Source organism: Spea bombifrons, chromosome 10 (genome assembly GCF_027358695.1).
Source record: "Spea bombifrons isolate aSpeBom1 chromosome 10, aSpeBom1.2.pri, whole genome shotgun sequence".
NCBI classification, from domain to species: domain Eukaryota; kingdom Metazoa; phylum Chordata; class Amphibia; order Anura; family Pelobatidae; genus Spea; species Spea bombifrons.
Window position 1 is genome coordinate 6,483,012 of NC_071096.1, and position 25,804 is coordinate 6,508,815.

At 41.0% G+C, this 25,804-nt stretch overlaps 2 protein-coding genes across 2 annotated transcripts; both read right to left on the reverse strand.

Moving 5' to 3' along the window:
* Positions 1-332: 332 nt before the first annotated feature.
* On the reverse strand, positions 333-11,390 carry NADSYN1 (NAD synthetase 1). Its single transcript, XM_053449534.1, has 21 exons — positions 11,252-11,390; positions 10,316-10,376; positions 9,714-9,830; positions 9,174-9,227; positions 8,801-8,890; positions 8,562-8,613; positions 8,225-8,313; positions 7,593-7,710; positions 7,153-7,284; positions 6,927-7,001; positions 6,586-6,710; positions 6,219-6,267; positions 5,799-5,901; positions 4,953-5,121; positions 4,439-4,574; positions 4,077-4,183; positions 2,725-2,856; positions 2,173-2,242; positions 1,694-1,819; positions 722-898; positions 333-470 (listed from the first exon to the last, which is right to left on the reverse strand). Exons 1-21 carry the CDS (start codon positions 11,334-11,336, stop codon positions 417-419), a joined length of 2,121 nt encoding a protein of 706 aa, XP_053305509.1. The 5' UTR covers positions 11,337-11,390; the 3' UTR covers positions 333-416.
* A 1,022-nt stretch (positions 11,391-12,412) lies between these two features.
* LOC128467579 (astacin-like metalloendopeptidase) lies at positions 12,413-19,620 on the reverse strand. The gene is made up of 12 exons (XM_053449240.1): positions 19,587-19,620; positions 18,798-18,857; positions 17,957-18,097; positions 16,788-16,905; positions 16,488-16,666; positions 15,528-15,615; positions 15,084-15,211; positions 14,846-14,961; positions 14,552-14,762; positions 13,900-14,018; positions 13,409-13,625; positions 12,413-12,810 (listed from the first exon to the last, which is right to left on the reverse strand). Exons 1-12 carry the CDS (start codon positions 19,618-19,620, stop codon positions 12,797-12,799), a joined length of 1,425 nt encoding a protein of 474 aa, XP_053305215.1. The 3' UTR covers positions 12,413-12,796.
* Between the last annotated feature and the right edge of the window lie 6,184 nt (positions 19,621-25,804).

Here is a 25,804-nt window from a genome sequence, read left to right on the forward strand (position 1 = left end):
GACGTGGAACGGCCCACTCAGTGAGGTGTCCATGTATACGGACGTGGTAAGGGGCGTGAGGAGGTGAGGTAGACAGAAGGTGTGATGATGTGCGATGAAGTAGGTGTGATGAGCTATCCCTGAGTAGGTTTTAGTGTAAGCGTGTGTTGGAGCGGGTGTGTATGTTACTGGGCGAGGGGGCACGTGCCCGTAGGGCTATTCAACTGCACCTGCCCCCCTGGGCCAGAAGGTGTCAGCCTTCCCTTTCAGAGAAAAATACTATTTACATACACGCTCTAGAAGTAGCGATATTGTCTGTTTTCTGTTTTTGTTGTTCTTTTTGTAAATAATAATTTTGCTTAACAATTATTTAAGGAATTTCCTGCTTCGATTTGGAGATCTTCGCTACGGTTCTTGTAGAATTCTTAAATTAATGATCAATCCAATTCTTCAAAAGCTTTATCCTTCACGTTTCCTTCCAGGTGAGTCACCTGGAACCAAAACAAAATTGTTTGTAATAAAAAAAAAAAATAACAAACCAAAAAAACATATAAAAATAAAATAATTTTGCTACTATTGTTATCAGCTTTAATTACACGGTGCCAACAGATTCTGTAGTGCAGTAGAAGGGGGTAATGTAGAAGGTGTGAAGGAAACGGCTCTCAAGAGCTTACAATCTGACAGATTGCGCATGTATAAGATGCACCCCAGGGGGGCACCTACAAAAAAGGCAGATACGTACCTCCTTATCTATGCAGCGGAACTGCCAGGCCCACCCCGCGTTGTAGAGGAAAGGTCGTAGGTCAAATCGGTTATCATCGGTGCCGTAGCTCTCTGCGTGATAGGCAGGGGTGAGGGTCGTCATTTTGTGCCGATTGATGGAATACATCCTAAAAAAATACTTTACTTTCTCTCCAACCTGTAGAAAAATAAGATACACATCTCCATGACCTTAAAATGTTGGCTTTTATAATTTTTTAACGTATTTATAAATGTATTAATTATTAAATGTATATCGATCTAAAACACACGCTGGACATCAATTCCTAAGAATTCCTAGGCCAGACACCCCACTCCATGAAACTGATGAAAATGAAGCAAAAAAGCTACAAACTTTCAGTCGAAGTACACGGGGGAGGGGATTTCACCGGAAGCTCCGCCATTTTGGCGGAAGTTCGCTGGTAGGTTACGGGAGATGCGGGCGAAGAAAGAAGGGAGAAGAAAGAAGAGAGAGAAGAAAGGAGAAGATGCAAGGCGCAGAAGTGGTCGGCAGAGAAGGTAGGGAGACATTGTGAATGAATGAAATTGAGTGAGTGAGAGAGTCTGTGAGTAAATGTGGGCACCGTACAACAAATTTAATTCCCGGATTTAAAAAGGCCTCTGATTTTTGTCTGAAACAAACACCCAGGAAATGGAATTTGTTTGGAAAAAGAACCAAAAAAAAACTGTCTACAATATAATAGCCAATATATTCCTATGAGGGTCAAACTTGTTCAGGTTTGTCTGCAAGTGTGCGGGCTCGCTGAAAAAAAACTTAATATTATAATTATAATAATAATAATAAAAACAACAACTATACTGATTTGCACAACTCCCAGCCAATCATTATTCAAAGATATATTACATACTAAATAGTTAATACTAAAGAACCAAACATATATTACACTCCAGCAGCTGCCCCTCGACGGTCATAAAATGTCTATTCGTTTATTACCTCTCTCGGCGAGATTGTCCTCCACATGAGTAAAAGTTTACAGAACATGCTGTAAGGTCCCATCTTTGCCACCTTTCTCAGTCTGCCGTAAACGGACAGCTCGTCGTAAGTCATTCCCATGTCAACCTGCAGAGAGACGCAATAAGTCACACTTTTTTTGTATGCCATAATTCCAATCTCTTCACATATAAAACAAGCAGTTTAAACGTGTCAACTAAGTAACAATATCTCCAGGGGTTAACGCCGACGCCAACTGTGTGAGCAGCCCGTGGAGGGAACACAGAATGGATCCATTGCTCGAGAGTGCTAGGTACACCGTATTCTACATTTTCAAAGCACCTTGTACTTTCGGAAGGCCAGACACGTGTACCTCCTCTTCTACTAGCCGTGTTCGGGTGTTTCCATTGGCTTGGAAACCTTGCGATAGTAACATGGTTACTTGTATTAGAAAACACATCGATGGGGTTCCATTCTATTACCTCGTCGTTCTGAGACACTTTCCCGTTAACGAGTGGTTCTAGTTCTGCCGTGGCTGGAGCAGACAGGACCCTATAAAACAGCGGAACAGCGGAACTTCATTTAAAGCATTCATCGGTATACGGCTTCCAAGACATATATGAATAAACGAACACCGATTCCCAAAATCCACCTTTGGCTCTCCAAAATGACGCAGACTGCCTCCTAATATCACATGCAGGCATTTTGGTTCATGGAGGAAGAAGGCCTGTGTCAGGTAAGTCCTTTCATTTTCAGGGGTTAAAGTACCTGGCCCGGACTGGCCATTTGGTACGCTGGGCAAATGCCCAATGGACTGGTGGCCAACAGCGCTATATGCCGCTGGCCGGATATGCCCGTGAGCTACGTGAGCATAAAACCTTGGTTACCCACAGATTACGTAAATGTGCATTCTTCTATAATAGGGGCATTGGGGGCATTAGATTTCCCCTTTAAGGCAAATATTTTTACAATGATTTAATATTATTTCTAACCTCTTCAGGCTATCAGGAGCCTTAAAATGGATTCCAACTCACTTTGTAAGCGCCGAGAGCTGGAATTTGTCAGCTGAATATTGAATGAAGTCCCTCAGGTCCGTCTTGCTGACACCACCGATAGGATTAATGTCAGCACTTGAGCAGTCATATTTCGTAAAGTATCCTCGAAGGCTGAAATAATAATAATAATCAGAATAATCAGAATCACTTAAATCGTTACATGACATTCCCTTTGCATGCATATGTTTTTGTTATAAGGAGGGTCCCGTTGACTTCATCCCCCTATATGGGAACATTATACCTGCGATGGGCTGCTGCTCATGCATTCTAAGCATTAAAAGCCTATGTTGTAAAATACGCAATGTATGCAGTCTTATTCTGTTTATTTTATCCTTTATTTCAGAGGCACAAAGTAGAATGTTGTCCAGGAATTCTGAAGACAAATGCGATTCCATACACATTACATGCAAACGTTTGGGGTCACTTAGCTGTTTTTATGGAAAATTAGGACATTTCTGGCTGTAACTTAATCGCAAAAGGGTTTTCTAACAATCAATTAGCCTTTTAAACTTAAACTTAGATCAGTGAACACAACCTGCCATTGGAACACAGGAGTGATGGGAGTGATAAAGGCCCATTGGCGCACAGGAGTGATGGGAGTGATCAAGGGCCATTGGAGCACAGGAGTGATGGGAGCGATAAAGGGCCGTTGGAACACAGGAGTGATGGGAATGATAAAGGGCCATTGGAACACAGGAGTGATGGGAGTGATAAAGGGCCATTGGAACACAGGAGTGATGGGAGTGATAAAGGGCCATTGGAATACAGGAGTGATGGGAGTGATAAAGGGCCATTGGAACACAGGAGTAATGGGAGTGATAAAGGGTCTCTGTATGCCTATGAAGAGATTCCATAAAAATCAGCTGTTTCCAGCTACAATAGTCATTTATAACATTAACCCCATCTGCGCTGGATTTCTGATCCATTTCATGGGATTTTAATGGACAAAATGTGCTTTTCGTTCAAAAACAAGGACATTTCTAAGTGACCCCAAACCTTTGAACGTATGTCTTTAGAATTAAGTGATAAAAGCCTGCTTATTCTGTGATGAGTATATCAGAAAGTGTACATTTTTTGTTATTACAAAGGAAAGTTGGATCATAGTGAGATATTTTTGCTATAGAATTTAACCATTTCAATGCCAAGAGGGTAGGCACAGGCCTGCTTTTGAAATTTCAGCTTGCACTGTTGGCATTTCATTCGCTATAAGAGGGTGAACCCTTCTAGCGCTGGAAGGGCTAAATCTTTCATTACCATAGAATTTGAAATATTAACGCAGTCGTTATTTATCTAAAAATAGCAAAATATAAACCAAAGAATATATTTACAACCTTTCATCAACGTTAGCCGTTCCGAGAACCAGAAGCCCTCCTGGCAAGCCACGAGTCCAAAGAGTAAGCTGGGCAAACAAGTAGGCGGTCACCATGCGTACGCGGGCCTGTATAACGCAGCGGCGTGTGAGCAAAACATACACCTTCAAGCCTTACTTATACCTGCGCATTTTGTACTAGTTTCAAAACTGGTCTTTAGTACAATGTGTGGATAAAGTGGAAAATAATTCCGTTTGTGACATCATCACATAGAATCCTACATAAATATACTATTACCGTAAGGAACAGGTGTGTGAGGGCAAATCAATAAAAATGTGTATATATTTGAATGTCCAGACAATTCATGATTCGAATGACCTCACCTGCAAGTTCTGGAGCGCCAAATTCTCCCGCACGCTGCCCCCATGAGCCCGGAATCGGGGGATTTTTCCAGTCACTGCGCTAAATATCCCCAAGATTGCCTTAACGGCGGTATCTATGTTAGGTGTTAGGTGGTAGCTAAAAAGAAAAATGCACAAAAAAAACTATTTAACATTTCATACCTAATGAAAGCGGATATGAATTTAAATTCAATGGACAAATTACTTCAAAGTGAAATAAACAAAACAATATATATATATATATCTGTAAAACACAAGAATTTAAGATATTTATTTGCTGGTGTAGTTCCAGATAGTAAGGGAACTGCTCATAATAACAATGCTAACCTATTTTAGAAATAAACTGCTGTGGGTTAGAGTCAGGTAACTGCAGACTTGCAAGCCTGTCATTATTGAAATCTGTTTATAATGTTTTTATACCAATCAGTTGAGTTTCAGGTTAATGATCTCTCCCCTGTGACTGTTCTCTCCTACAAAACAGATCTCATTCCCGTACCTCCCTATCTGTTCTGCCAGCAGCCGGGCTACGTCGTTGGTGTCTTTGGATGAATTCTCAGTAGCCAGGTAACATGTCGTCAAGATGCGATTACAGAATTCCCGAGGAAGCGCCGGCTTGTATTTTTCATCGTTTACGATCTGGCGGACATCACTCAACACTTCCTGATCTGGAAAGAAGAAAGCGTTAGTTTGATAATGTAAGGATTCAATCTAGTTTTATAGAAGTTATAATTTCTGTAACAAAAGTAACTGCCGATAATTTCAAGGGACAGCGCCGCAGAACAAATAATATAATATATAATATATATATTTTTTTTTATTATTTAAGTCCGACCGGGTGATTCAGACTAGGCCATTCTATTGCTTCCCATAGACAATAATGCCATATAAGGAGTCGGGGGGGGGGGGGTTGTCTAGTAGATCTGGCTCAGATAACAGATACAAATGGCTAATATGCAGCTCTCTTAAAACATTATGAAAACAACTAGAACTGTTTAAAAAGAAATATATATATATATTTTTTGTTTTTTTTGTTTTGTTTTTTTAAATAATTTTAAATGTAATCCAAAAAAAAGCTGGGGACCTGCAAATTGACAGGGATTTCCACATTATCCTTAAGAGCCGAAACCCACCTGAATGTTAGAATAGTGTATTTCTAAGCAAAATTAGCAAAATACGTTAAAAATACCTTAAAAAAAAAAAAGGATGGGACTTGGGAATCGCTGTGTTTGTTAATTGCTATGTAAATTGATGTCATCAATATAGTAAAGGCTCTGGGATTGGGAACTATTATACAGTATCCACTGAACTGATCATAAATAAGTTTTTAGCTTTTTCTACTTACTTCCCTCGTCCACAGCTTCGCAAACCAGGCAGCACATGGAATACACGATAGAGGCCACTGCGGAGCTATCAGCCCCACCACTGAGGGGCAGCAGAAATCCGGACTGAAATTATTCCAGAACAAAAAAAAAAAAAAATAGCGCTAAGCACGTGTAACTTTTTTGGATATTTAAAAAAAGTGCAGAAACGACAATAAAAGTGATTTTACTGACATATAAAAAAATGTATATACTATGTATACGTGTGCTTTGAGGCTGCACCACACCATGATTGGGCTGGAATATCCCCTTTACAGAAGCAGATTGTTCAATTCATAATAAACTGCGCATCACCCTAACATGAGATGTTCCATCATAAGTAACAACGTAACAGCGAGTGTCAAGAACAATAAACCACGAGGATTCTACCGATTCTGTATTACCTGTTTACTACGTCGTAAGTAATCCCAAAGCCAGCAAGCAGGACCCAGGCTGTAACAGAAAGAGATCCCCGCGATACATTATTTTGTGCACTTTGGGGTGTTTTCATGGGAATTATGAACGGCCAAACCTTGGGCTAAACCAGTGAGACAATACGAAGTATGCTGCCCCAAGTTAACAAAGTCATCTTCATAGAAACAACTGATTTAATGAATACAACCAATGGGGGTTATATATTGGGAGAGTCAAAATGTTCTAAATGTGGAGTAGTTACTATGGAAACCAATGGAATGCTCCGCTGGTCCATGCTTTATATGTAACCCTTATTGAGTATATAACACCCCAGGCTAGCAGAATAGAGCTCCACACCTGATTTCTTCCGACGGACTATGATATTTCCACTGGATCTGGTTAGAAGTGAGCGTGAAAACATCTTCAAAGTGCGAGAGTGAAAAATCCACTTGAACTCTGTGATATGGGGTCACTCTGCTCGCCTGCACCAAATTATAAAGCGCCAATCAATACACCTTTATATAAGCAGAGTTTTGTGTTTCCAACGTGAAACAGACAAAATCAGACAAGCAAAAATGTTCATGATGTATAGAAGAATTTGAACCAATACAGGTTACAGTTATTTAAACAAAAATGTCAAGTATCTCTCGATTACAATTTCTGGCCAAATCACACCAAAACATGGCGCGTGTCCTCACCGAAATGCACCGAGATGAAATGTGAGCTCTGTACGTTCGAACGTCTTCCAAGTCTAACGTTGCCGTGAGAACTTCCTAAAAGATATTGCAAGCTGTGAGTTTTGGTTACCCTTTAGCTCTTCACACAAATATATCTCAAGCTTCAGCATCTGCCAATGAGACGTAGACCTAGATAGCCTCATGAAGTAAATATTAAGGTTCTCCTGAAGACCCAAATCCATCTTACCGCATCATTTAGCGAAAACTGGGATCCTTGCGCGACGATGTCTCCGTTGAGCGATATCATGGAACAGCCGTCGAAGTACAAGCGGTCACTATCGCATCCTCGTAGGTTGGATAGAAGATAAATCCCACCGTTCTGCAACACATAACATTCTATTTATCAACAACCAAATCCACCCAGTGACCCATGTGTAGGATACGTGTATCAATGTTTCGATTGTTTAATGGTCTTTGCTTCTTTTTGTTCTCTCTCCCACCTCTGGCAGTAGATATATGTTTGGTTCGTATTGTCTCGCCCCCAGTTGTGGAATTGGGAAACTATCCAGATGTCCTTTGGGATGAGGTGCCATTGAAAGTCATCTGCTATGCTTGCAGGGATACACAGCCAGGTAGAAATAATACTCATTAACCATTGTCTACAGGGAAAGGAAGAAGGTGAAGTACCTTAGCTGTGGTGGACCTGACCAGATCCACCCGTAGGTGGGCTTTCCTCAGTTCGTGGTGACTGCCGGAGGAGTTGGTGAATATCTCAACGCCATCCAAACCCATATCAATGTGAGGGCTACAGAAAGGCAGAGAGCAAATATATAATGAAAAGCTGGAAAATACGATGGGGTGAGGTTTAAAGACCATTCCGGCACAATGTGGTCTATTCACTGTAGCAAGAAATGGGATGTAACATTGGTGGCTACATTGATGGGGCCAAGATACGGAGGAACAAGTAAAGAAGCATTGAATGCTGCATTAGTAACATTCTTCCTAGTACTCTTGAGTGCCCCAACCCTTCCCAGAAATAATTCTATAATGATCAAAAATGTTACCACATTCATATTTCTTCTCCAGGAACACAACTACCATGTGACACAGAAGCAGGCACGGATTGGTTATTGCCAAAGAAGCAGAAACAGTTTCTGAGTCATTTTACACAAGTAAACATTTAAGGCAAAGCATAAAAGGGCAGCGTTGATACGGTGTTTCTGTTCAGCATAGCAGAGAGTGTGATTGATATTTTGACTAAGTGGAACAGCACCTCAACTATGAGAATTCATGACAAATAGATTTCTTTCTGCTCTTACCTGTTTGGTGACCACAGTTCTTCACAGATTTCTGTCCCTATGCACGTGTCTTTTGTTGCTAAAACCGCGTCCCCGAAAGGAACAGTGTCCTGAAGAGGAAATGATGAACGAATGAATGACGGTACAGACAATAGCACATGTTTCAATTCTGATTGAGAGCCTCAGTGATCAGGAGCATCTGTCCCACAACTGGTGTAGTATAGTGATGCATCAATAGAAAGCATCCTGCTTGAAGACAGGTGCAGGAGTGTGAAGTCCCCCACACCTGTTATCATACAGGTGAAAATATAAAAGTAATAATAATAAGAAGTAATAATAATTATAATAATTCTCTAACCTGCCCAGTGATTCTTTGGATAGTTCTAGGAAGGAAATGGTCCTCTACTTCTCTGTAACACATACAAATAAATTAATATTTATGCTGTATGATGCTGATGATTATTTGGATATTTTCTTTTGAAAAAAATAAAGTATATATACTGCATATATATAGAGAGAGAGAGAGAGAGAGAGAGAATTAGTGATAGTGTATCCAGTGATCTAAAACTGGTAACACAATTGGAAATATTGTCCTACCTTGGTTTGTTCCATGGCGTGAACCAACGCAGCTCTCTGTAGTTTCCACCATTGGCCATAACCATTTTTGGCCGGATCAGAAGGATTTTCCTGAAAAATATATAATAACCCTTATATGATTGACAGCCAGTATATAGTTAGAACACCGCTACTGCCACTACTCAGCACCGCCTCAATAGACTTCATTAAAAGGCGTTGCAGGCCTTTAAGACACAGTGTGATATGACGTATCACTGAAATCCATAAACTGTTAAAAGAGGCTACTTATAGCCATAATTCCAAAATATATTAAGTTCCCTCTGCCTCATACAGCTAATTCTGCCAAGGGCTCCCAGTGATGGGATTTCAGAATGAAAATGAAACAATAACCTACTTGTTGAGAAATATCACTCGGCAGTTGTAACGAACATTTTTGTGAATTACCGGCCTGAAAAGTACAAAAAAACAAAACAAAATAAATGTTAGAAAAGTTGCATATGAGCAAAAAGTAGAGGTGAATGTGCTAACCAGCGCCGACTGACTATTTTATTAAATAATAATTAATATTAAAGATAATATTATTATTAAGGGAGAAATATTTTATTAACAGTATCAGTTAGATACTAGAAGTTAAAAAAAAAAAAACACACACACACAATGTGTATAATAGAGAAAAAACATATTCCCTTTTAACTCTTAAAGTGACCTTTTTTGGTTTGAGTTCCCTATCAAGGGTTAAAAAGGGAAGGCACTTGGTTTGGAATCCCATGTATTTAGTCTTAACATTGTATTTCGGTCGGGGCTCACCTTTCATGGGGTGTTCTGACGGGACACCCGACCTCTTTTAAAGCCCATAATATAAAATAAAATAAAGCTGCCCTGATGCTTAGGTTTCTTTAGCCCCCCGCGGTCGGTATAGATATTTCACACTCACATGCCTACATCACAGATAATGTCAGTAGTAAGAGGAGACTCCAGGAGCTCGGCCAAAACTTGAAATGAATGCAGTACGGTATCAGACTCGTAGAAGTGATCCGCACACCCATATCCGCTAAACACGACAAAGACAAAAAGAAGTGAAGAATTCCTGGGTTTAGAGTTTTATTTAAAAAAAAAAGAACATTAGTTGTGGACTGAGACACGAAATGGGATGACCATGAGGATGAGGGATCACGGGGTGACCATGTCATCATTCATTTTAGGGTCAAACTAGAGCAAAATGTATTTTATTCGCCAGTGGCTGAACTTTTATCATTCCAGCCTTATTTTCACTGGGAACCGATCCACAGAACCCCATGGAACTTTATATCCGAGGTTCTAGATCAATGATAGACAACCTGCTTCTGCTCCTGATGAACTACAATTCCTATGACGCTCATGGGAGTAGTAGTTCTATAGCTGGAAAGACAAAATATCTATTCCTGCCCCTTTATCTAGTGAAATTTTCATTTTCAAAAAGCTGGTCTGCAATCTATTTGACAAATATAATATTATTTTAATATTTCAGACAATGAGCTAGAGAAAAAAAAAAAGTACCAGATTTCTAGTTCTGGACCCAGTCGGTACCGAGCACCTTTCTGCTTTGCAATCTTTATACCTAGAAGAAGAAACAAAAAAAGAGTTTCTTAAAAATACTCAACAGATGTGTCGCGGAATCCTCCTACAATCACGTATTTAAAGGGCCACAATCATCCCTGTGTGCTTCTAACAAGCCTTCTTCGAAAATGCCTCCTTAAATAAATAAAGCATTCTTGATAAATCTGGACCCAACTCTCTAAAATTTGCTGTAAAATTAGATTTGGTTACTTTTGTGATCATCGCAACATCATCTAGAAATGGGAACGTCAGATTCTTTAATATGCCATGGATTACAAATCTAATCTCACTCAGGCGACCAAAAATGCTCCACTGCCAGCAAATAGTTGAAATGAATGAATGCTCTTTGGAATAATTGCAGGAATGAATGAACGAATGAATGAATTAATCAACCAATCTTGAATTTCAGGACACTCTCCACGCCAGATCACACCTCCACGCAGGGTAAGACAAATTCTGGAGCTCCTGCTTCTGCGCACTATAACTCCTATCACTCTTAACCAGTCAATAGATGGCTGGGAGTGAAGCAAGCTGCATACCACAGCAGCTCAACTGCCAGAGGTCGTCTTTCCCTGCCTCCAAAATTAGATTTATATATAGCCGCTGCTGGCCTATATTCACTACTTTTTTTCTACAATTCTTATTTTTTCTGCATTTGTTGCATTAACCCTGTGAATGCTGGGGACCTAGTAGAAGGGAGAAGATAGTATATATCTAAACACATACTTGGTGAAAGGCCAATACATATTTACATATTCAGAGGGGGCTATGCCTATATAATAATAATATATAGATATATCATATATTATAGCACTCTGGGATAAATGAGAGTAAAGTCACAGGGGGGACCCGGAGGCTTTTAATCTGTCCACTTACTTTGTAATATTCTCTTTAAATTTCCTTCGAAATCCAGAGCCCACTGGTTCAAGGAACAGGTCGCCAGAGTCACCTTCCTACCCATTATTACAGCAGGCAGGCAGGCAGCAAGGAGGCAGACAGGCAGCAAGGAGGCAGGCAGGCAGCAAGGAGGCAGGCAGGCAGCAAGGAGGCAGGCAGGCAGGGGTTACAGGCAGGGTTTACAAGCAGGGAGGGAGGCAGGCAGGGGTTACAGGCAGGGAGGGAGGCAGGCAGGCAGGGGTTACAGGCAGGGAGGGAGGCAGGCAGGCAGGGGTTACAGGCAGGGAGGGAGGCGGGCAGGCAGGGGTTACAGGCAGCTGCTTTTATACAATGTTGCCCGGAACGTTGTAAGTTGGGCGATAGGGAAGGTCACTTGTCTCCGTCACTCACTTCCTCCCGCCCCGGGCGCCTCCCAGCTCGCTGCTCACTTCCTGGACACACAGAGCTGCCGAGAAAGCGAAAGAAGCCCCTTCCTGCCAGACATGCTATTTTGGACATGGGGAGGAAAACGGGTCCGGGTGTCATATGGCATAAAACACATAGTACTGCTGTCTGCTATTATTATTCTGCACACGCTGCACAGTGCTGCCTAATATGTTGGCACTTCACAAATGAATGGGGCAGTTAAATGCCCCTGAAAGCCCCACTAAGGGGCAACATAAATTAAAGTAATCTGTTAATACTCTGAGGTAGAAGCTGCAGCCCTGCAGCTGTCCCCCTACTGCTCCCTGGCTTAGTCACACAAATGGACCTGATTTGATCAATTATTCTATGTAAGATAACTCTAGAGTGTTTGCGTTGACGTATTTTTGGATTTTCTCCCCACGTGGGGTATAACTCACCTCCCGGTCAATCAAGAATTCCTAAAAAATCCAGCAGTGACCTTCCTGGCTGTTCTTGGAGGTCATTTCAGGACCACGGACGGGGGGGGTTTTGTGGTGCAATATCCAAAACTTTTTATATATACATATATATATATATATATATATATATATATATAGTATATTTGCTCCCTGTGTCGCTGGTACATATTTATTCAAAGTATTAACTGGTCTTTGATCTTGAACGGCTTGGAACCTTAGAATAAAAAGGTGATGTTATGTGTTCAAAAAAACAATTAAAAAAAGTCTTTACCTTTATTGAAGGGATTTGGAATTATATCGGTAAGACACATTTAAATGAGTTAACAATATCGAATAGTGGAAATTAATATGGTATCACAATAAACACAGTATTGGAGTATGGGAACGGTCCCAATAAGCAGCGAAGCGCGTTGCCTCTGAAGAATTTGTCTCTCGGTTGTGTCTTTATTGTCGTGCTCTTGTATCTGCCCTGGCAGAAAAGATAACAACCAGAAATAACAGCACCGAAAACCTACTGACCATCACAGCGTTTGACACTGAGGTCCATGTAAGATATCTGTAGCTAATCACAGAAACACCATCTGTCCGCCATGACATTAAAAGAAAGTATATGTGTGTCATGGATTTAAAGACATTTTGACTCCCATCTGTTGGTTCCTCTTCACGACGATGTAACTAGAGGGAGAAAAACAGAACATTTGCTATAAAATGTGCAAAAATGCTGGATTTAACTAAAAAGTGAAGTGTGTCCAGGTTTAGGAGACTCCTGTGTCTGAACGGACTGGAAGGATACTCAATGTGATTTTCTAAAAGAAAACCTGCTAGGCTACTTGAGTTGAGGTCCCCCACTAGCACATTGATTGCTCTACAGTGTGATACATGATGGGGGGGACTTGTGAATATGTGGTTGTGTCTTTCATCTGCAACCTTTGCCGTGCTCACAACCCAAGGGGACACTCTAATGCCCCAGGCAGCCTCAACAATAAATAATGTATATTAAAGTACTTTGGAAGTCGTTTAAAGCACTTACCTTTAGGAGATGCTGCAGCTCCAGAGCTGCAGAGCAACGTCCTTTTGGTGGCCCTGTTTTCACACCAGTGATTGGCTACTTAAAGCAGCCATTAAGTGGCAGGACCTAGAGGACGATGCTGTGGAACTCCCCCATTTATTTACGCCTTGACCATGGAAGAGACCACTCAGCTATTGTATGCACTAAAGAAGCCTATCTGAGAACTGGTGACTACCCGTGTTTTATGTCTAGAGGCTTACTCACCCCACATGTACTTGACCTCAAATCCCATACTCTGCACTGATTTGTCAGTGTGGAACCGCATTAGTATCCAGCTCCCGGAGGATACAAGCACGGGAATCTTCCTGGTACCACAGTACCTTACTGGCCCAGAAGATCCAGAGCCGTCATAGATGGACAAATAATCATAAATACATCTTTTGGAGGACTCCAGAGAAAATGAAGTAAAATTCAGCAAAATCTGCAGAAATAAGGCTAGAATTCAAGGTGTGTGTATAGAACAAAAAAATACTATAGAAAGTATATAAAGTATCTAAGCTCTTTACATGTATTACATTTTTATTTTGTTATTTTGAATTAATGTTTATCCCATTATTTTAGATTGGACTATTAAATCTATTTTCTGTCTTATATTGGTTGTGAAATAAACCATTGAGAGAACACTCAGGTTTATTTTCCCAGGACTATAAACTAAAAAAAAAATAAAAAAAATCACCAGTTAAGGTTTAACTTACTCTGTAGCCAACAGGAGCCACAATAGTCCACGTGCAGTCAGCAGAAGAGGGGTATTTTATGGGAAATCCTGCAGAGGTCAAGGTTCCATTCCACGTCATTAAGGTTCCGCCACATATGACTTTGAATATAAAGATCACGCTGTTTATGGAACAATTATTTTTTATTTATTTTTTCAAATATTTTATAGGCCAGGTGAAGGTATCTCGAGGTACTGTGAAAAAGAGCTAAAGGTTTGCTTTTGTTTTAGCTAAATACAGAATGATTTGGAAATAGCGCTACCATAAACCTGTAGTTATTGGGTAGTGGGCATTGGGCTATGTTTTAATTACTGGAGACTAAGGAGGCTTACTGGTGAAGGTGGCCGCCTGATGCCATCAGTCTGTCTGACTGCTGGCTATGCGCAGCCAAAAGCTGCCACCCGCTGCAGCACCCGATCCGCCACCCGCTGGAGAGGCATATGAGGTGAGCATGTGGAGATAGTGTCCCACCATCAGATGACCCCGGGGACCGGGTATTGGTGTGTATTTGGTGATAACATGGTGAGTCTATGCCAACGAGACCAAGTTACCCGTAATTTCATATCGGCCTAGCGCAGATTTGCCTGGTAGTTGATAAGTGGCAGGTGGACCCCACACACCAGGATCATTTTACCTGTAGAGTAAGAAGCTGTGAAACTAGAGGTTCCATCACTGGAAAATTCCACCAACATCACGTTCCCAAATGACACCAGCGGGGGGAGTTCTATTCCCATTGTACACAATCTGTTAAGTAGCTGAGGGGAAGTTCTGCTGGCCCCATTGTAAACTTTTATATGGCCATAGGAGCCAGCGGGAGTATCAGTAGTTTCAAACTGCAGAAATACCTACAAGACAAAGGTTCCCAACAAAGACGCTTAATCGCCTATTAATTACAGAAATGCACAGATTATACATTTGCATAAATTACCTTGTTTGCAGGAACACGAATGAGCCACACACAGAGCGATTTATCTGAGGACATTGGATTTATATTCACGGAATTCAGGCGTCCAGACGGGTCACACAACAGAGCGCTGCATACATCTGGGAAGGCAATGTTAACACCACTTGATACAGAAGAACATGGCGGAACATGGACAACCGTTTACCGTTCAATAAATAATGTGACATAGGGGTTGATTTTGGATCACAGGGTGGATTCCTACCACACTCGTAGAGGCGGTTTATCTTCTGAAGGTCCAAGTTGCTTAGGCCATATCTCTGTCCAATAGGGACAGTTGAATCGGGCTTTGGGTTAATGGTGGCCTGTCCTGGTACGTTGGAGAAGGCATATCTAGAAGACCAGAAAGCAAAATAAAATTTGTTGGCAGATCGGCCCTATCTATTGCCCATTTCTCCTGCTGTAGAGACTTAAGCCGGTGGTCCCATGCATTATTAATACCCTCACTATATTAGCCTCTACCACTTCTGCCAGGAAACTGTTCCACTTGCATGTTTAAGGTCTTACTTACGCTTCGGCTTTTGGAGATCGGCATGTCTACTCAGAAGATATGAAAGGTAATTACTCCAATAGTTTAAAGGGTCATCATCCATGATGTGGGCTGCTGTGACTTAAAACCGAATAGGTCTGATATTCTTAAGTCACTTACCGGCCGTAATGCATCACTGATGTGTAATCGTACCGCAAAGAAGGGGTATCGGTAGCCATTTCTGACTTGGCAAAGTTGCTGGCGTATGCTGTGTGTTACATAGAATTATTGGACTGCAAATCACATACATACAATATTCCTATAATGAGGCTACATACAAACTGCATACAGCATTGGCGTAGCAAATATATATTTTTGGGTTTGAATCCCAAAGAACGTTTTATTTTACACCAAATAAACTTTACGCAGCCATCTTCTATCAGTGTGTATAATGGAAAATCTTAAAAAAATATTAAATAATTAAATGGAAAAAAAATCTTTAAGTTCTTGAAGATTGGAGGGCAGACCGACAGCTGCTGTTGAGTTAAAGTAACTTGTCCTTGTCTTACTCTCGTGAAATCTTATGCACTTATCTACATCTAAATAAACACAATTATATTTGCATATCACTTGCACTGAGACGTCTCTCTCCTTGACATTATTGTAATCAGGAAGGTCTAAAGATGTAAGTCTTAAGGAGATAAAATTGTAGTTTCAGCAGAGAGGAAGCAGATAGAGAGGCAGGAACCCCCGAGAGGTTGGGGACGCAGCAGGGTCATGTAACGCAATGTCACATGACCCCACGCTAAATGTGAGGCTGCTCATGCGCAGCCAGAAAGAAAGCTGTGGATGAGGTCTGTGTTAGAGTGTGTGTTAGTGTATGTGTGTAAGTGTATATGTGCATTAACATCAGTGTGTATGTATGAGAGTGTGTGTAAATATGTGTGCCAGTGTGTATATGAGTTACTAGGGGGGCGGCACAAGGGAGGGTGGAATATATATTATATATTATAAAAAACAAAACAGAAAAGCCTTGTTTTGTAACATTCCTTTCGACTGAAAAGGCCCAGCGCGGTATATATAAAATAAACTATTTAAAAACACTGTGCTAAAGATGCGATAGAAGGAGTGAAAGTTTACCATCTGGAATGTTTGCCCACACAATGTCCACGTAGCTGTCGCGGTCACTCCGCGTATGCTCGTGGATGAATCCCAGCACGTGGTTCAGCTCATGCTGCACGATGCCCTTCGATACGCAGCCGGACTTAACGAGGGACAGATCCTGAGGACCTCCGACCTTCCCCAGATAAGACCAGCATCTGGGGGGTAAACCATAAACATAATCTCCATGTGTAACGCATTCCACGTTCATTAAAGTGAATAAAAAGGATGACCACCTGATGACCACCGAAGATGCTTTAGAGGTTAAAAGCTCCTTACCCATCAAGCGATCGAATCTGGACGTGGTCTGTCTCTGTCTTCCGCTTTGTAAAGCGTAGGCAGGTCAGGGTAGTATATTCTTCCATGGCTGAAAATATGACTTCGGCCTCAGCAGCCGCTGCACAAACAAACGGCACGGATCCTGAGAATGTAGTTCTTGTTTTGACCCAGTGGTTTTGGGTCCTGGGACATGAGCTCGTTTCGTGAAGTCTCCTAATCTATCAGACAGCTTAGTCCTACTGCCCTGGATTGTTTCTCCTCTGTATTTTACCTGGATGACAGGAAAATCACCCAAAACCCCAGCATTGCCCATGTAAGGGAGATATGTGTACTGTAATGGATTTTATTTGCAATTACCTTTTAGAGAGACGGGAAAGTATCATTTGAAACTCTATAGTACACATACACACATAAATGTGTCTCTATAACCCGCCATATGCTGACTTTACTCAAGGACAAAGAACACAGAGATATTTACGGTGCTCAATGCCCTTTATGGCTTCCGCATATCAAACTTTTTAAAAAGGTGTCTAATCTACTACGGGATTTAAGTTCCTCTCTTTTCAAAGACTCTTTATCATCCATTGTCTGATATCTGAAACCATTATCATCATCTACAGAGGTCATTCACATTCATTAACATTTACAGACCTTATCCTCCAAAGATAAGCATTCTATCTAGGTGCTGACTTGATTTTAGAACTTGTTGATAATGGCAAAAAAAAAAATATATATATATATATATATATATATATATATAATATTATATATAATAAAGTTAGTTAAGTAGAAACAAGTCTATACATTAACCTATGTGATACAGAAGATAGGGACAGAGAGACTTGGGACTCATCAGAGTTACTGTCTCACCAAACGAGGGAAGTGTTTATATTTATATATATATATATATTCGTAAGAGCCCGGAACGGAGGAATTATAGTCATGTTAAATATTGTGTTATAATGGTATGGCTGAAATGGATACATACATCTGAGATGCACAGAGACAAGTGTGATGATTTATGTTAATTAGTTTTCAAAACTTTTTAAAAGTTTGGGTTTAGTGGTTTAGGGTGACTTGAGTATCCCCCAAACCTTGAAAGCACATAGAAATGGCAGAAGAGACCAGCCTTTGTGTTTATGACAATCGGCGACATTATTTAGGCTTACTGTATTCCGGAGATAAGGTATATGGCACAAAAACCAACCCCTCTGCGGACTTTGGCCATAAGCAAGTTTTCCCAGGACAGTTAAGGGCACTGCGACTAAATCTTACAGCGATATCTCCCTGATGGATCAGCTTCTTGCTTCCTGCAGAAGAGAACAGATTTCAGTGACACAGAATTTGTACCTTAACAGGAGGTAGTCCAATATAAAACATCCCCCATATACTGTATACAGTGGTATGACCCATCTTCAGGTTCTGTATATAAAAGAAGCCCTGTTTCCTTCTTTTTCAATCACCCTGAACAGATTGTAACCTCAAGAGAGGAACCTACTCTCCTTCTGTTCTATTTTATGTTTCTTAATTTGGTTATTTGTATTGCTTTTTTATTTAGAATATTGTTAGTTTTAGTGTTATTGTTAAATTTGCTTTCTCCCCTTTATTGTACTAGCGCTACAGAATCTGCTGGCACTCAAAAAAAAAACCTTATATACAAAGGCCACTTATTCAGATTCTGTAAAGCGATAAATCCAGGTGTGATTGGAATATGAATTGATCAGTTTTGGGATTGGAATATGAATTGATCAGTTTTGGGATTGGAATATGAATTGATCAGTTTTGGGATTGGAATATGAATTGATCAGTTTTGGGATTGGAATATGAATTGATCAGTTTGAATCAGTTTTGATTTTGAGCAGGGTAAAGGCCCAGCTTACATCATGAATCATTTAGGAACAACCTGGCAAGGGGTGCACCTGAAGAACATCACTCTCTCTTCCTAAAATCCAGGTGAAGATTCCCATGTGTGGACATCATACCACGGGATTTCCATGAGGCTATATGTACCTTTATTATTTTTAGAGATAATGCTGAACACATCATCTTCATCATCAATGTTGGTGGTTCCTGAGAAAGCAAACACATATATTGAGGTTTAATATATTTTTCAATCACATTTATTGAGTGGATGACTGGTTTAGCCAAGCTAATGAATTCCCACTTCTTTCAACACTGATACTAGCCGGAGAACAAGTACAATAAACTCCATGACACTTGGTTTGGAGGACAGGTACTCTAAACCCCATGAAACTCGGTTTGTCTTCCATGAAGTTTTCCTTAGTATAAGCAGCTTGTGTTTCCTTATACAGTGAGGATAGGCATACGGCTCCTGAATCTAAGAAGAGACCAATGACTGATTTAGGTTTGAGTCTTTACAGCAGGAGAAACGGGCAGGCTAGATGGGGCCGAATAGGGCCGATCTGCTGGCACATTCTGTGTTTCTGTGTTTAGGGTTAAAATACAATGGTGCTTGTATCCCACCAAAAAGTAAGTAAACGTTTACCTTATGATCACATTTTACTCCATGGAAATGTGGGACCTGGGTTTTTGATCACAGAGCTCCGGATAGCAGACCTGGCCATTTCAAATGAACCTGAAGATGACCTTTTGGGTATATTCAGAAATAATAATATGGGGTTTTCTTATCATGCTAATTTGAGGCTCTCCATAAGCTTTGTAGTTATGAACAACAACAATTGTTCCAGAGAAGATCCGAGGTATTAGATGCCTTTTAGTGGACCTGTATTTAATGGTTAAGATAAACGGTCACATACGCTTCCATAACCTTGTGTTCACCTCTCTTCTGTACATTCACTGTGTGGACATGCATGGTCGTCCTGTAAAATAGTCGCATTCTTATGATCTCATCTAGATGAATACACCCTTATTTATCTGTGCAATTACACCTATGGCCCTCATTAACCTTATATCTCAGTCCACTCTCCCTTGGGCATCTATCCTCACTTACTAACAAAACTACTACACGTGGCACATTCCTAATGCCTCGGTTGCCTACAATGTATCCAGCAGTATCATAAAATCTCACTACTTGGGTCTGTTTATAGTTCAACTGATGTTTCAATGGAATCCTACTGGGTTAACGGTTCCGGATCTTAAAATCAGATTAAATGTATTCCACAGGGCTCCACTATTGTCAATATGTTAATCAGTCACAAGGCAAGAAGGAGTCTAATAAGACCCTCTGTGCGCATCGGGCAGAAACAGCCCCCATTGACCAACTGGCTTCAAGCAGCCAATCAGTGCTGCGAAACGTTGGATAACGGAGTAGGAGTTCTGGAGCTGCAGCTGATCCTGAAAGTTTAATTTAATTTTTTTTAAAGTTTAGTGAATGCATCTTGAAGTACTTACAAAGTACTTCGGTATGGATTCTTTGGGATGACTCCTGCCTGGGAGACTGGAGTACCCTTTAGATTTATAAAGACACAGATCTAATGACTAATGAACCTGCAGCTGAGTAGATACTCGACTCCTGAGTTTATCGACTCCACATTTAGAAAAAAAAAGTTAAAATTTTCCAGGGAAAGAATGGTCGTCCATAAATACTTCTACATTAATGAATGCATTACTCACCAATGTGAGATGAAATCCGTAAGAGCAATAGGCATGTGATGCATATTCTGGTGTTCATCTTGGTTTGGCATGGAGGAATCCCGTCTGTCTCTGCTCTCTGTGTCTTCCCTGATATAATATTACACCCTGGCCCAAGGCAGAGAATAATGGCGGCCATTCAGCCTGCGCATGTGTGTGGACTGTGTATAGAAGTTGTGTTATTTTAACACGCCCAGTGCGGTATCATATGGCATATTTTAAACCTAGAACTGTAGTATATTGTAAGCGAAGAGTTAATGATAGAAGGGTTAATGATAGGAGGTCATTTGTTAAAGGAGGAAAAAGATGTGTGTGTGTGGCAGAGATCATATTGTGGACCCAGTACACGTCATCATTGCCGCATCTTCTCTAAGGCCCATAGGATGACTTTAATTATTGATTCGATGGAGTCTGCCTTTCTCCTCTATGATTTTTTATTAGTATAAAATCCATCCGAGTTAAAAACATTGACAACCCCATCTATGTGGCTGAGGATGATGGTACTTGTTCCACGTTTGGTTTTAAAGTCTGTTCCGTATCACGTAGCAGAACGTTTCCATTCTTCTCCTTTTTGACCATTATTCACATTGTATACAGTTACATTGTCTTGTGTTGAGATTGAGTTACCGGTGGGGGTCTCTCCTATTAGGTGACAGCCGTGACATTGTCATTAACGAGGGTGTGAGAGTCTGGGTGTGTCTAAAGAGACAGCTTTTAAATGTATAGAATGAATAAAGCTATAAGGTGACAAGGTTCTTAAATGTCTCTCTCTTCTGAGTATCCTTTCAGTCCTCTTGGGTGTTCCGTTGTGTCAAAAGAATTTCTTTAAAATAAAGAAAAAAATGTTTTTATGGCTTTTGATTATCTTACAAATTCTTTAAGAGCTGAGGTGTCTCGCAATGGAATATTCCATCTTGGTGAATCAACCTTTCAGAATGAAGGTCAGTGATGGTTGGTCTGTGGGTTATGGTCTTCTCCAGGCTGCTCCATTAAATCCAAAATATAAAGCCGTGGTCTCCAACAGGTTAGCTTTCATCTGAGAGGACACCGCTGGTGCCATTCGGCCAAAACTCTGCCAGAGAGCTCAATGCATGCTTAGAGGAAGAGGGTCTTAATGCAAGAAACCATCAGGAAGAAGAAGACATCATTGATGGAGACCAATGCTATGCATTTGGTTATACTGAATGGACCATGCCAAACACCCTTGTAATTTCTATTCAATATACATCGTACATTTACAGAGAGAGTAGTCGATAAGTGAGAAATATCCCAGCAGAAGTGGTAGAGGGTAATACAGTGAGGGTATTAAACATGCACTGGATAGGCGTGCGGCTCCTGGATCTAACACGAGACCAACGACTGATTAAGGTCTGAGTCTTTACAGCAGGGAAATGGGCGACTAAATGGGGGCCGATTTGCTGGCAACAGGTATTTTGAACCCAAAATATTTCAAATACATCACTTCATTATCTGAAATAATGGATAGGGTGCTTCAGGAAGTATCAATACCTACAACGCAAAAAACATTGGATCTGTGAACAGCACTGGCTCTAGGGAATATCGCCTTGAGACATTTTCCCATTAGTACTGGATAACATTACACCCAACCCAGAGGGCCATCATTTAAATAAATTGCCCTTTACATCATTTGCACATCTGAAGACTTCTAAACTGCATTGAACCCTTGGCCCTGGGAAATGCAAAAGGGTCCCATTATGAAAGAACATCTTATTAACATCATCGTCTTCCTGAATAGGAAAGGGAAATCCAGAAGTAAACAATCATTTGTCCTGAATCATGTCCTTTCCACCGGGGTGGGACTCATTATCGATCCTTGAGTTTTTAACTTTTTATTGTCTAGAGCTGACCCCCATAAAATTGTAACAGCGCATGTTCGGTGCACCTTGCTTCTAAACTAGGTTTGTCCTACTTGAAAGATAAATGTTCTCCTTGAGCATGGGTGACCAAAACCACCCAAACTCTGTTTTTTTATGAATTACAAAAAACCTTGCAGATGGAAGAAGTAAAAACAAACATATAGAATATTGTTACAAAAAATAGATATTTTTGGATATTTGATACCAGGTACCTTATATACCGTATTTGCTCGATTATAAGACGACCCCGATTATAAGACGACCCCCCAAAATCAAAATATTAATTTAGGAAAAAAACAAAAAGCCTGAATATAAGACGACCCTATAGGAAAAAAAGTTTTACCAGTAAATATTAATTCATGTAAATATATTTTTTAAATTTCCTTTTATTTGCCAACCTGCCCCCCCCCAGTTATGCCACTCTGCCCCCAGAAATGCTTTATACCCCCCCTATTTGCCACTCTGCCCCATGATATGCCTTATACCCCTATATGCCACTCTGGCATATAGGGGGTTAAAAGGCATATCATGGGGCTGAGTGGCATATAGGGGGTTAAAATGCATTTCTGGAGGTATATATGCATATCATGGGGCTGAGGTCCAGAAATGCATTTTAACCCCCTATATGCCACTCAGCCCCATGATATGCCTTTTAACCCAGCATGTACTGGCTGCCTTGGCTTGATAGGAGTGTGATTGCTGCTATCAAGCCAAGGCAGCCAGTACATGCTGGAACCTGGGGATGATAGTAGTGGGATTACAGCCTCCCTATGCCATGCTACAACCCCCACCCCCCTTACACATCCATGCTATCACACACAAACACACATTCACAAACATTTAAATACTCATTCATTCCATTAATCACACATACTTCACACATTAATCACACATACTTACCCAAAAACCCTCCCCCACCCCCTTACCTGAACTGCAGATCTCTCACTCGAAGACTTCTGCAGGGGACCGGCTGTACCAGCAACTTCTCTGGCCCCGCCCCCAGAAGAGGGAGGGGGAGATAGAGTTCTGTGAGGAAGCTACAAGCTTCCTGTCCTCCTGCTTCTAACGGAAGAGACGCTGCTCGCTACCGGTAAGCAGCATGGCCCCAGCCATTTTTTTGGGGTCTGATTAGAAGACGACCCCGATTATAAGACGAGGGGTATTTTTCAGAGCATTTGCTCTGGAAAAAACCTTGTCTTATAATCGAGCAAATACGGTATTTCCAAAAAGTGTCCAAAAATTATCACTACCAGGGAGAAAAACCAGAAAATACCAGCTCAATTTCGGAATTGCGTACCATATTGCCCTATCGTTTATCTGCCTTGACAACTATTGGTTCAGCTCATCTAGCTACAAATAAAGTATTTTTATAAATTATTCGATCAAAAATCATGATTTTTTTTTATGTGGTGAGCAGGTCTCTAACAAAAAAGAAATAGTCTAAAATATCCAAAATAAATTCCGGAACAAGATATTGGAAGATCAGCCCACAAAGCCGCAGATCTGTAGGAAAGTTTTCTTTTGTTTTAGTTACATTGTCCTCACGAAGTCTCCATGCAGATGATAATCGCCTGTACGGTGGGGCACAAGGACCATCGTAAAGCAAATTGTTTCACGGAGATTCCATTAAGATAAAGTTATTTGCCAACATTCCGCTGTTTTATCTAAGTAGTCCTCTTCTGTTTGGTACTGATAGTTGCCCTCAGTGACCAGCGAGTGACCATAGCTATACAGTACTGTTGAATCTAACCCCCCCCCCCCCGAAACTATTCTTTAGTCATGTATCCCTTACGAAAAATTACTGCAGTTTTTCTGAAGTAATACTGCAGTTTTTTGGACATGAAAAAACTGCAATACTGCACTTTTACTGCAGTTTTACTGCATTTGTACTTCACTGTACTGCAGTATTACTGCACATTTACCGCACTTTTTTTTTATATTGCAAACCTACAGTTGTACTTCAATGTACTGCAGCTTTATTGCATTTGTACTTCCGTACAAAAACAACTGCAGTAAAACTGCAGTACAGAGAAGTACAAATGCAGTAAAACTGCAGTAAAAGTGCAGTATTGCAGTTTTTTCATGTCCAAAAAACTGCAGTATTACTTCAGAAAAACTGCAGTAATTTTTTCGTAAGGGGTTATTTTGCCTTGTTCATATTTTTTGCCGGGGAACCCTTAATTGTCATATGACACAAAATCAGGCAATGATAAGCATAGGAACATACGATGGGACAGCAAATGCCTCCTTACTGGAATTGTTATAGTTAACGCAGGACCTTAAGCTGTTCTTACATTCACCTGGCGTCGGCCGCTGTGATGAAACATTAGTTCAGACTGTATATTTTCATTACTCCGGCGGGGCGGAACAACCGCCATATGACAGGCCGTGTAGAGCACTGTGACATCGTCATCTCTCGTTGTTTTTGGTATTTAGCCAACTTAAAAAGGGCAAATTCTGGCACCGGAGCCACCGTATCACCAAATGGCTTCTCTGTTCTGAGCTTCAGCCCTTTAACAGAAAAGGTGGCTTTTTCCATGGCTTTCCCCCTTTAAGAATAATAAATCCAGCGATGATTATCCTTTGGCCATGCCACCCAGCCCTCCCTGTTCCGGTAGACAGTCACGAGCAGGCGTTCTACTCAGAGGTTCCATTCCTTGGGTCATGGAGTTCCGAATATTCTTCTCGCTCTCGTTCTTTCTCCTCGGACGGGCGCGGAGTCTACCTTTAAAGGTAGGATTTTTAATAACCATAATGGGGGTCTCCCCTGGAATGGATAAACCAATAGACCAATCTTGTTGCATAGTTGACCCTTTCACTACCATATAGTGATAGATTAAAAAACTCAATTAGAACGCATTTTATTTCATATTAATAATAATAACGTAAAAGCTGGATAGTCCAACAAATTGGGTCTCAGAGCAGACCATGGTGACAGCAGCTACCTCTGGACCCACGAAGAGTCACCATTCAGCACCCAGGGGAGGAAAAACTGGGGAGCCATAGCATGAAGGATTGTCCTTCCCCTTGGACACTAAGTGTGTAACTGGGTATTAATACCCGTGAAGAAGAAAAAGCAAAAACTAATAGACAAGCAGCTGGACATGGCAGCACAAAGCCTTGGTGCACGATTATCCCCCACCCCAAGCTTATTCCCTAGATTCCACCAGCCTTTGTTTATTCCTCCCCAGTTTCTCAGTACCCCCCCATTACTAATTTTACCCTAAAATCAATTTTCTCTAATTGAAGCCAGTTTCCATCTCAATATTCTGACTTCAGCCGCTCTCCCTACAAGCTAGACAATGGATGCTGGGATACAATGTCTCATCCAGTCTCTCTCCAAGCTTGGACGGCCCACATAGTGTAACGGAGATTGTCAGTTAAATATAGGCCCCTGGGGTCGGTCCAAGACATTGTGCTGCCTGGGTCCAAGGATGAAATGCTGCACCACCCCCCACCACCACCAAAAACACCCCAACATCCATTATGTTATATAATAATGCTTCTGTGTCCCTGAAGCTTTCCAGC